Source organism: Drosophila suzukii, chromosome 3 (genome assembly GCF_043229965.1).
Source record: "Drosophila suzukii chromosome 3, CBGP_Dsuzu_IsoJpt1.0, whole genome shotgun sequence".
Classification (NCBI taxonomy): domain Eukaryota; kingdom Metazoa; phylum Arthropoda; class Insecta; order Diptera; family Drosophilidae; genus Drosophila; species Drosophila suzukii.
In genome coordinates, this window is record NC_092082.1 from 81,795,967 (window position 1) to 81,807,932 (window position 11,966).

General features: G+C 41.0%; 2 protein-coding genes across 2 annotated transcripts; both read left to right on the forward strand.

The window, feature by feature from the left end:
• Window positions 1–1,301: 1,301 nt before the first annotated feature.
• LOC108015816 (actin-binding protein IPP-like) lies at window positions 1,302–2,723 on the forward strand. Its single transcript, XM_017082380.4, has 2 exons — window positions 1,302–1,470; window positions 1,547–2,723. The coding sequence occupies exons 1-2, from the start codon at window positions 1,385–1,387 to the stop codon at window positions 2,703–2,705; spliced, it is 1,245 nt and encodes a 414-aa protein (XP_016937869.4). The 5' UTR covers window positions 1,302–1,384; the 3' UTR covers window positions 2,706–2,723.
• Window positions 2,724–9,688: 6,965 nt separating this feature from the next.
• On the forward strand, window positions 9,689–11,389 carry Cyp6a18 (Cytochrome P450 6a18). The gene is given in 3 exon segments (XM_065866071.2): window positions 9,689–10,713; window positions 10,715–10,770; window positions 10,844–11,389. Coding segments are annotated over 3 exon segments (1,500 nt in total). The 5' UTR covers window positions 9,689–9,691; the 3' UTR covers window positions 11,266–11,389.
• Window positions 11,390–11,966: the final 577 nt, after the last annotated feature.

An 11,966-nucleotide genomic window follows, 5' to 3' on the forward strand; every position in this document is an offset into this window, starting at 1 on the left:
AATTAAATGCAAAACAATAATTAACTTTGTAACTTGTACTTCCAAAATCAATATGTAAAGTGGTTTTATTTTTCGGGGACTAACATTTGTTTTGTTTCTTGATCAACAACCTTATTAATTGAATTACTTTCAGTTTTCCCTCTGTAGGTCAGTCAGTCAACGCGATGCCCTAGCAAATTCTCCGGGCACATTTGAACTGCATTTGAGGCACACTTTAAGCTTCATTGCAGCCAGCCTGCCCCATGGCCAAACGTAAGGGCCAAAGTTTTCCACTTAAAAAACGCGAAGTTGCCTCAATGCTGAAATTGTTTTTCTTCTATTTTTTGTTGTTGCACTACCACTCCACCACCCCGAAACCCATCCCCTTTCCCATCTCCACTCGAATCTTGCCTCTGATTCTGCTGCAGTTGGCCGCAAGTCGTGCCACTTGCCACAGGAAAGCCAAGCCAAGCCATACCAAACCAAACCGAGCTGCTTGCTGCACAGCCGGAGCTGAGTTCGAGATTACTTTGGTTTACATTGTGCTACGTTTGCGGCTTAAATATTGTATTAAGTTTGCTGGCTGGTGATTGGAAAGCAACTGCACATAAATAGAAAAAAAAGGAGGAGAACGAGCGTGGGGCGGGATTCCCAGGGCAAAGTTCACCTCATGCAGCTGGCAGCTGGCCGCATTTCATTGCAATTTTGCATTATTTGCAGCTGGGGGATGATGGCCGAGCTGCTCGATTCAAAAGCCAAGTTAGCAGCCACTTGAGTTTGCTTGCTGCTATTACCCGGGCCCAAAAGGGGGGAGGAATCGGAGGAGTCCGGAGGAGCAGCATCAACCGGCTGGGCAATTGCTTAATTGCAACTTAAGCTCAATTTTCCTGTTATCCCCAACCCAACGGGAAGTTTCCCTGCCCTGTCAGTCTGGGCCTTGTCTGTTTGTTGTTGGCACATAAAATCTTGGCCAGCTCACAATCGTTGCATGTAATGACTGGCATTTGCGGCAGCTACACCGATATGAGCCGAAGTGAAAAGCCGGGGGGGTTGTAGGGAGTTTGAGCCGAGAAGAGCACTCCAAACTGTATGGGCATAGATAAACAGGCCCACTCGAAAAGCCCCCGGGCTAAGCTCTTGAGCCCTCCGGCCACTTAAAACGTAAAGTTACCCAGGTAGAGGTATTAGAATCCCAAATCCGAGGCTGCCACAGCCATAGCCATGCTTAAATGTAGTTTAAGTGTGGTCTACTACTTGCGGCCTTTGCAAGCCGCAAATGATCCTTTTAATGCCGCAAATCGAGTGCCAAACATCAGTGCGCCATGAGTTTTCCCTTAGCTTTTTGTAAACACACATCTATTTTCTTTACCTTCGTATATCCACAAACAAAATTCAAATCGTAGCAATGAGTTTGGCTGAGAAAACTAGTAGTTCTCTTGAGGTGCCGCCGAATAGCTTAGAAGTCGATGATGAACTGGAATTATGCAGCATGTAAGTAATCGAAAGTTTACTTGGGTAATAAACTTTAGGGATTTTGCATACATAACCTATTTATACTAATCCCTAGTGATCAAGAAACCCAAGAACTTATTACCAAGATCTGTATGAAACAGGAAAATGATTCATGGGAGAAACTTCCCGAATGCGGCCTCGAACAAATGGGCTTCTTGGAACCGACCGAGGATATTGAGTTCCAGTTCTCCTGCAGCAGAGAGTATATGATCCGAGGGATCACCCATATGTTGGAGAACAAGAAATGCACCGATGTGGTGGTCCATGTGGGAAATCAGTCCTTCAATTGTCATCTGCCCGTTTTGCACGTGTGCACAGGGTATTTTAAAAAACTCAGAAGAGTGGATGTGGTCACCTTGGGTACGGATGATATAACACCGAAGGGTTTTGAACTGGCATACGAATGGATGACACATCAGAATGCCAAACCCTCCCGAAAACACATAGTGGAACTCTATTTGGCCGCCAATTTCCTGGACATGCCGGAACTGAATGCCCATATCTGGTGTCGATTGGACAATCCCAAGTTGCTGAATGGTTTCGAAGCTTTTCGATTGTATTTGCAGTGTTTGCCCTTAAAAGCGGGCGTGTTGCAGGAACTGATGCTGGGTCGCATTCATGACTATTTCCTGGTGGCCGTTGCCACCGAGGAGTATCTCGAATTGGAACCACGTCACGTCTTTGAGATGCTCAGTCACATAAATATGTGCGTTAATTCCGAGATGGAGATGTTTATGAGCGGTGTGAGATGGTTATGCTACGATTGGCGAAATCGAAAAGAGTTCGCGGTGGCCATAATGCAGGCGATACGCTTTAATCTGATGCCAGCATGGTACACCACTGTGCTGAAGACCAAACACTCGGATGAGAAGTTTCAGGAATTGCTGGACATGCCGCAGATACAATCGATGATCAACCTGGGCCTGTCCTTCTCGATAACCCACAACTTCTTGGATCCTACATCACCGTTGAAAGAGCCTCTCCAGATGGAGAAGCCCCATGAAAGGCAATGGGTCTTCAATCCGAACATTCGACATCACCACCGATACGAGTGTCCCAAGTGGCGTTACTTGAATCTGGACGTTTTCAACGAGTACATGCGGCACATCATCAATGCAGGCTATGGGTATGTGCCCTCCCTAGAGTATTTGAACCCCGGCCAGATGATGTCCTGCTGCCAAGAGGCCCTGGAAAAGAAATCATTAAATAAATAAGCCAGTAGAGAACCGCCATCATATATGTGTATGCTTGTCTGGGTGGCTCAAAAACACACCCTTGGGTGCCATATAATTGCCACAAATAATTTCATTAGCCGGGTCGGACCGTTTGGGGCTTTGGTTTCGCATTCGCATTAAGCGTTTCCAATTAGTTGAATGGCTGGCATTTTGCTCAATTAATTGTCAACGTTTATGAACTAAGCACTTAGTTGTGAAACGTTTGAAGGTGTGTGTTTATGTTTGCCCCACACAAAATACACACACACACACGACCAGCAATTGCGAATTCGAATTCGAGCAAACAAACTACAATCACACATGCAAATGTCAATGCCCCCGGGCTGTCAGTTTTCCGCAAAACCGCAAAGAAAGAAAAACACTTATTGTTTAAACAACACCAAAGCCAGGCGCAAATGCTGTAAAACCTGGCGGAAAAACAAACCAATCGACAGGCATAATCAAAATATTTTCACAAAAAATAACACAATTAACATGCAGAAATCAGGAAACAAAATAAAATCGATTTCGCGTATTTTTTCAACACTCCTTTCCATTGGTTTTATTTGAGGCTTTTCCGGACTTCAATGCAAATGTTTGAATAACTTTTTGTTTACCTTTGTCCTACCATTATCCTGCCTTCATAAATTTTTAGCCGCTGCATTAAAACAATAATACAAATGCAATTGATTTGGCCCGCGACCCAAAAACAAACAAAAGGTGAAATAAAAATTACAAAATTCATCGTTGTTTTTTTTCTGGGCCCATCGTAATTTAATTGTCTGCAGTTGAGGCGCCATGCGATAAATCAATTACTACAGATTAAGCTTCAGATTATTAAGGACTTTTTTGGGCTCTGCCACGCCCCATTTTTTTTTGGTCCACCCTAGGGGGGCAGCTGCGGCTGATGTAATGCGTTGATGGAAATGAAGATAGATGCATCTCTGGCAGATGCAGCGGGCCAATAATTGACGCTGAATATGATGAATGAGTGCCAATTACACAAGTGAGCGAAAAAGAATCAAAAGACGATTAATGAGTCCAAGAAAGGCACAATTCGAACGCCAAGTCGGTGGATGAGAAATAAGAATTCAGTGTCATTTCAATTTTCTTCAATTGAAAACCATGATTGTAAAGCCAATCGAATCGAAAAAATATTTATTTTGAGATTTGGAGCTATAAGAATGTTAATTTTAATAATTAACTAAAAATGTTTCTTTTTTTACAGCCACAGAAATACATATTTTGAGAAAAGGATTTTTAAATTTCTTTTAAAGCGTCTAAAAGTATGCAACGTTATATTTTAAAGTGAGCTCTGAGTGCGCCCCGAAGATATTATATTTTTACTGCATACTTTTTGGCATTGTTTTGAAAAGCCAAGTATTTTTAGCCTTTGTAGCTTGGCTTTTATAGCATGTGTACTAGGATCAGGGTTCACCTCCCAAACCCATTTAGTTTGTAATATTTAAGAAAGATTTACTTTCAAAGCAAGTAAAACTACCATAAACTATATACCCTCAACCTTTCTAGCCCCATTGTTTGGCTGAATAAACTACCGCACGACAGAAAATCCCATTTGATCTTTCATTGCTCTTTATTGGCTGTTGCATAAAACTGATAATCCTATTGTGGTTTTGCTTGTTCCCTTTAATTGCCCTTACACTACGCTTTCACACACGCACACACAAAAGCGGCTTTAGTTTTCATGTTTTGCGGCGGCTGCGTTTTTGAAGTTCCATTACTCAAACTCTAAGCGCTTCCAGGGTGAATCGAATGGGCCAACTGAACTGAACTGAACTGAATAGAACTGAACTGACAGCGGAAGGGTTTTGGTGGCACACTGTTTGGTGGCAAACTTTATGGTGGGCCCATTGTTTTAATTGTTCAACTTGCCGAAAAGTTGGCCAATTCCGCCGCTGGCTGGCCGTCACAATTTGAGTGTTTTTTGCAGCTTAAAGGCCGCCGCACTTAAAGCCTGATTAGCTAATTGCTTTTGGCTAATTTGATTTGTCGGAATTTTAATTAAAGTCGGCCTTGATAAGATCGCAATGAATGTCATCAATAAAAGCAGAGATAAAGTGGGGAATGCAAGTGCACAGAAAAATCTATTGAATCAAAATAAAATCTTTAAAAAATATTTTATAAATGGATGTAATGTATTTTTCTGATAAAAGGCCCCTAGTTATTTTTCGATCCAAGATACATTAAAAATGCAAATTCAACTGGAAATTACTATCAGATTGCATTAAAGAACCTAAGGCCGGAGGAATTTAATTAATTCCATCAAGATAAGCCATCGGCGGTATTGCAGCAGATAAGTGCTCTAGAATTTTTGGGGCTATTTTTGAAAACGTTTGGGTTTGCGTTTGGTTGGGGGACCACAACTACAAGTATGCATAATTTGCTGATTGCAATTAAAAGCAATTATGCTCGGTGTCCTGGCAACCACAAACTCATTAGCTTGTTGCACCAAAACCGCAATGCAGCATATCCCACAACACCAGCAACCGTAGAGCACTAAAATTACTTACACATATCTGGGAGGTCAGGGGTCGGGGGTCAGGGTTTAGGGGGTCAGAATGTGCGAGTGAAGGGCCACTCACTTGACCCGCCTTTTGGCCCAGTATTCCAATACGACAGGGCCAAAGAGATTGCCGAAACCAAATCGAATCGCTGGCAAAATTGCACAGCTTGACGCCATCTTTTTGCACAACCAAATCCTTTGCAAATTTTTTCTTCCAATTCCTATCCTTTTTTTTGCCATTTTGGACACAGTTTTTGACGTGCGTGTGTGAAGTGCTTTCAAACAAAATGGTCACAGCAAAGTGCCCACAGCTCTGGAGGACCCAGAACCGAGGACCGGGTTTGTTTAGAAGGTTTTATGCATATGTCCGACATGTGGAAAATTCCATTAGGAAGTTTTCTTTGTTTGCATACATTTGCATGGCCCCCCTGCTCAGCTGCCTTCGCCTCTCTATTTTCCTGGCCTTCCATCAGAAATAATTTATTTGCGGCCAGGAGCAGGCCAAGATTTTTATTATTATTATTTTGTAATGGTTTTCGAGTGTTTGCAGTAGCTCAACAACACAACAGAGCTCACACAGCAGCAGGGCAAAGAAATGGAAATGATTTGCATAAAATCGATTAAACATTTTCAGCAAATAAAATGCATATTGAAATGAAATGAATAGAAAGCAAGCCATAAGCACCAGCGCAGCAACTATATGGACAGAACCCAAGGGCCATGGGTTCTTAAGAGTTCTGCTTTTCCAGGTTTTTGTTTGTTAAGTGGGGGTAAGCACAGGATAAGCCCAGAGACTGACCCCCAACTGTGTGTGTGTGTGGCCAAAAGATTTATCAAATATTGCCCAATCGATTCACCTTTTTGCCATATATTGCAATAGTATTGTCGAAAGCAATAATGGCAAAATGAAACAAAATGCATTTAACCTAAATTGCTTTGCTAAGAACTTGATAATAATCCGGACACATAATAAACTCGGCCGGTAACTCAATGGCTTAATTTATATATGCCACCACTCCGAAGTGAGCTCAAATATTTTTCAATCATTAAAATATGAAATATCCACACAGACATTAATTATGCCCAGACAGCAATTACACTTGAGACCAGGAAATTGACAGGCCAGCCTATAGATTTACATACCTATGCTTATATATCCACCTGCACAAATGGGCAAACAATCGAGAAGCAAAGAGCTGGCCAAAATGACTTGGCTTAAATATGATAAGTTCAGTGTGCAAGGTTAAAGTGGAATTTTAACCAACATTTACGGCAAAATGAGATGTGTAATCCAGTTGGGCAAACAAATATCAAAGTTATTTGCATTTAATTTCTTAAGCAAGCAAAGTTAATTAATTACTGAAAGACTTAAAGAGCAACCGACTGGTTGTACTATAAATGACCCTTGTTTGGGGGGCATAACAATAATTTAAGAACTTGCGCTCCAACTCACTGGAAAACTCACTTAGCAAAGTAAAAGCATCCGGAGGAGGGAAAAGTGCCGAAGGGAAAATTAAGAGGGGGGTAGATTCTGGATCGAGCTCTACGAAATTCACGGAGAACACTCTGGCATTAATGGCAACTTAAGCTGCCCTAAGATGCAACAATAGCGGGCACATCAAATATAAATGATGCCACCGAAAACAGCTGGCCACGCCCCCAAACCCTTACCAAGAATATATATATATATATATGCATATAGCCAGCCGCCCACAGTTCGTCAGCCGAAATGGAAATGCAAATGGAAGCGAAAATTAACGTGCATTTCACTGGCATTTCGCCTGCCGCCCCTCCGGGTGAAAGTGGAAAAAACAATTTCGGATACAATTTAAGAGGGATTTTGTTTTTGGCTCTTGCTCTTATTATTGTTATTTCCGCTCTGCATGGCTAATGAAGCAAAACGGAAGAGAGCTGGCTAACCCTGAACTCAAAACACCCAGCTGCAATTTTTCGGACAACTTTCGACTGCGGTCGCCTGCTCAAGATACAAAACTGCAATTCAATTGCCCGCCGGGCAGCCAAAGAAAAGCAGTCGAGCACTTTAAGGCAAGTTGGTATAAAGAAAAAAAAATTGGTATAAAAAAAAAGCGAGCAAAAAGAAAATTGCTTGCAATAAATTTCGAATTAAATAGAAATTTGCACAGTCAACTACTGTGGATTGGGGCTTTTTGGGTGCGAAAGATACTGAAACCGGAGGGCCAGGCTACACAGCCAGCAAAAAAATGCAAATCTCAACTAATTCTTATAAATTATTTAATAAGAAAAAGTCAAATGATTCATTTTTAAGCTGCACCCTTCATCACCAAAGCTCAGCTGGAGCACAAAACGCTGCGAGGTGGCGGAAAATGAAAAACGAAAAACGACCAAAAGACCAAAACGGCAGCTAGAAAAGCTATAAAAAGTGCAGCAAAGGAGAAAAGTCAGGAAAATGGCAAGAGCTGCAGAAAAAAGAATGGAAGGCTAGATGGGAATACCCTCGCAAACTAAATTGCGAGCTGAAATACCGATTTGCTTTAAGCTCATCTAGGATTCATTTGTAAATTTCAAATGCGAGCTTTTTATAGTTTCCTTTCATTACTTAAAGTAGAAATTAAAATATTTATTTTATCTCTTGGAATAAGGTTTTGAAATTATAACAATAAAAGAGAACGTTCCAAGAAAGTGAAATATTCCATTAATTTTATCACCATAAGAGAGATTTCATTTACAGAGCATGTATGAGTAACCAAAAACATGCGAAAAAGTTGGTACTCTATGTTTTTAACATTGATTCCAATATTTTTATATTCAAAATGTTTTTTGTGTAAGAATAAAAAATATATTTAAAATGTTAGATCATAATTCAGATCATAATATTCAAATGGGTAATGGATATAAGGTTTATTGGCTAAGATGTAGAACAAGAACTTTAAGACTTGCTTTGCTTTCTGTAAATAGATATACATTTTGGAAGTTTTTAGAAGAGTACTTTTCCAGGGTATCCAAAATTCGGTTCCCAAAGTAACCCCCTATTGCCAAAGTAATTGTACAGTGCCTTTCCGCAAAACGGTGATGATTTACCGTCAAACTGGAAGTGAAGTGATGTTGTCAAAGAGCGGTTCGCTCGCCTGAATTGGCAGCATGTGTCGCCGACAGCCGAGGCGTAAATAAGTTTTCCATGCATCGAATGGGAAAAACGGGGGAAAAAAACCCTGGGAATAGAGCAAAAAGCCCTTTGTTCGATGGCAGTAGTCAATATTAATGTGTCACACGCTTTCCGGGCCAAACAGCCAAAAGAGCAGTTCGTGCGTGAGTGTGAAATAGTGAAAAAGCGAAATGTTGTCCATCGATTAATATTCACGATCTCGCTGGGCACTCAGTCGAGCGAGCTGGGGGAAAGTCGAAAGTGGAAAGTGGAAAGTGAAAAGGCAAAGTCAAGTTCCACGCTGAATTTGGTGCATACAATGGGGCGGTGCGTTTTGGCTTGCCTTTGCTTAGGGCTTTTGCTTACAGAAGTGCGGTAACAAAGGGCCAGAAGAAGTAAAAAAGCATGCTGCGAGCAAAAGCATAGAAGAAGTGCTGCTGCTGCTGCTGCTGCAGCCGTGGAAAATGTTGAATGTTGTGCACATGGCAGTTTATTCATGATTTCACATATTTCCAGCCCCGCCCACCGCCCCTCTATTGTTGGCAAAAAATATTGCCTCTGTGTGTGTGAGCTTTCTAAGGATGAGAAAGTCCCTGCGACACACACACACTCGCATTTACATGCTGAAGCCCTAGCTTTATACCCGATTTTGTTTTTCTGCAATGAGGGTTTTTTTTGGCTTGCACTAAGACAAACTTTTTTCAGCTGCTCTTTGTAAACTTGCATTTTTATGGTTTTAACATGTTTACTTAAATTCTTGTGTATTTGTCTTGTTGGCGTAGCTGTGACAAATGTTCAAAGCAGCCAGTAGCTAAAAAAGAAAGATCTGAAAAGTAGCATTATTATATTTTATTAGGATTAGGATTTGGCCCTTTTAATAATGTAAATATTTGTATATATTTTGCTTACTTCATATATTACATAATATTATAAACTATAAACACTATAAGAGATTTAAAGTAAATAAAACCAAATTACTTATTTTAATCCTAAACACAGGGTATTTTTAAGGCCGTTCATTCATATTGATATCCAGTCATAGAATTTGCATATGTGCAGTTAAAAAAGCTTTTTTATGGGGATGTTTAGTGCTCCCCAAGCGATTTGATAAGACATTTCTTGTCATTGTACTGTAATAATTACGGAATCGTCCGCGTACTCAGAGCAGAAGATAAGGTTATGATTTCAGAAAGAGATAATTATGTTAATCACGCTATAAAATACATTATATAAAAGGTTTATTTTTTATACGCTGATAAAAGTTTAAGATGTGAGTCAATCTTTTAAAATTAGTTCACTGGCTAGTTCTCGAGTTAGTATTTTGCCATCAGCCTCAGTATGTCGTTGACATACTTCCTCTTTGAAGTAGCGGTCGCCTTACTGGCGATCGTGACCTACTGTCTCCACCGAATTCTAACCTACTTTAAGCGTCGTGGGATTCCGTATGATACACCCCATCTGGATATAAAAACCAAGACCGTTCACCAAATCTACCAGGATTACTACAACAAATATCGGAGCAGCAAGGCTCCTTTTGTGGGATTTTAACTCTTCCAAAAGCCTGCCGCATTCATTATAGATCTGGAGCTGGCTAAGCAAGTTCTGATAAAAAAGTTTTCCAATTTCTCCGACAAGGGAATTTACTACAATGAAAACGATGATCCCATGTCTGCACATCTTTTTAATCTAGATGGTCCGCAGTGGCGTTTGCTGAGGAACAAATTATCCCCGACTTTCACATCTGGTAAAATGAAGTTCATGTATCCGACAGTCGTGTCTGTGGCTGAAGAATTTATGGCTGTGATGCATGAGAAGGTAGCCGAAAACTCTGTACTGGATGTTCGAGATCTGGTGGCCAGGTTCACAGTGGATGTCATCGGAACCTGCGCCTTTGGCATCCAGTGAAATAGTCTGCGAGATGAGAGGGCCGAGTTTTTGCATTTCGGGAGGAGGGCTTTATTGGATGCGCGACATGGTAAGCTTTTGACTGGCTTGATGCGGAGCTATCCCAACTTGGGCAGATGATTGGGTCTCCAGCGAAATGCCGCTCATATCCAGAACTTCTACCACAGAATAGTCAAAGAGACTGTGAGTTTGCGTGAAAAGGAGAATATCAAACGGAATGATTTCATGGACATGCTTATTGCCTTGAAAAACCAAAAGGAAATGACTCTTGAAAATGGAGAGGTAGTTAAAGGGTTGACTATGGAGGAAGTAATTGCCCAATCCTTTGTGTTCTTCATTGCTGGTTTCGATACCTCATCCTCCACCATGCGATTTGCTCTCTACGAAATGGCCAAAAATCAGGAAATACAAGACAAAGTTAGGTCCGAGTTGGAGGAGGTCTTGCAGAATCATGATCAAGTTTACGTACGATTGTGTTCAGGATCTTAAGTACCTCAACCAGGTTATAAATGGTAAGTTAAATAAATAATATTTAACAAACCAAATGATCATGATGAAATTATATATTTTATGATATCATTCTAGAAACCCTACGCCATTATACCATTGTACCCAATGTGGATCGAGTAGCCGCCAAGCGTTTTGGGGTCCCTGGAAACCCAAAGTTTGTGATTGAAGCTGGACAGTCCGTCATCATTCCTTCAACGGCCATCCATCACGATCCCAGCATCTATCCCGAACCCAATGAATTCCGTCCCGAGCGATTCTCTCCTGAGGAATCCGCAAATCGTCCTTCAGTAGCCTGGCTGCCTTTTGGAGAAGGTCCTCGGAACTGTATTGGCCTTAGGTTTGGACAGATGCAGGCTCGCACTGGACTCGCTCTACTTATCAAGAACTTCAGGTTCTCCACTTGCTCAAAAGCCGCAGATCCTCTGATCTTCGATCCAAACTCCACAATTTTACTTGGAATAAAAGGAGGAATTTATCTAAAGTTGGAGGCAGTCTAAATGGAAGGAAGAGAAAATTTGCGACTGAAAGTGTTCATTAAATCTTGTAAATATTGAGATAAAAAGTTAACCATTTCAGTTCAGCTTTGCTTTTCATAAATTGGAAATTCAATACATTTATTAACAGGCCATAAAGCTCTTAAATTAAACTAATGGATTGAAATGGCAAAGAAAAGAATAATTAAAACTATACAAAAATACATTTCATTAAAAGCATGCATTATTTTCCATGATATTATTTTCTTTATTATTTTGGTTTTTCGTTTCCCATTTTCGTTTCACCAAAGATCCATAGATTGAACTATTCATGAAGCGACCCGTTGGCATTGCATATGCTGATAACATTTTTATCCTTATTGCTGGGCTCAGCATTTACCAATTACCGGCAGGAAAGGGCCTCCAAACCAGTCCACACTCCACACTCCCCAATCCACGCCCATTTGGCTCTTGCTGGGCTTAGCTCAGGCCCGCATGTATTAATTCTAATTAAATTTGTTATTCAAAACGAAACTCGGGCACGTCCTTGCTAGCCATTTTGCAAGTGTTAACCTTTTTCCCGGCCATCCGCTGCCCAGGACTACGTTAAGCCTTCGAAAATGGACCAGTCGTCGGATTGGCGACGATTTGCACACCGAAAGTAGAAGTCGGATGGATATGGATGGAAGGATGTAAGGTTGGTGGGAAGTAAGGGGCTTCAACCT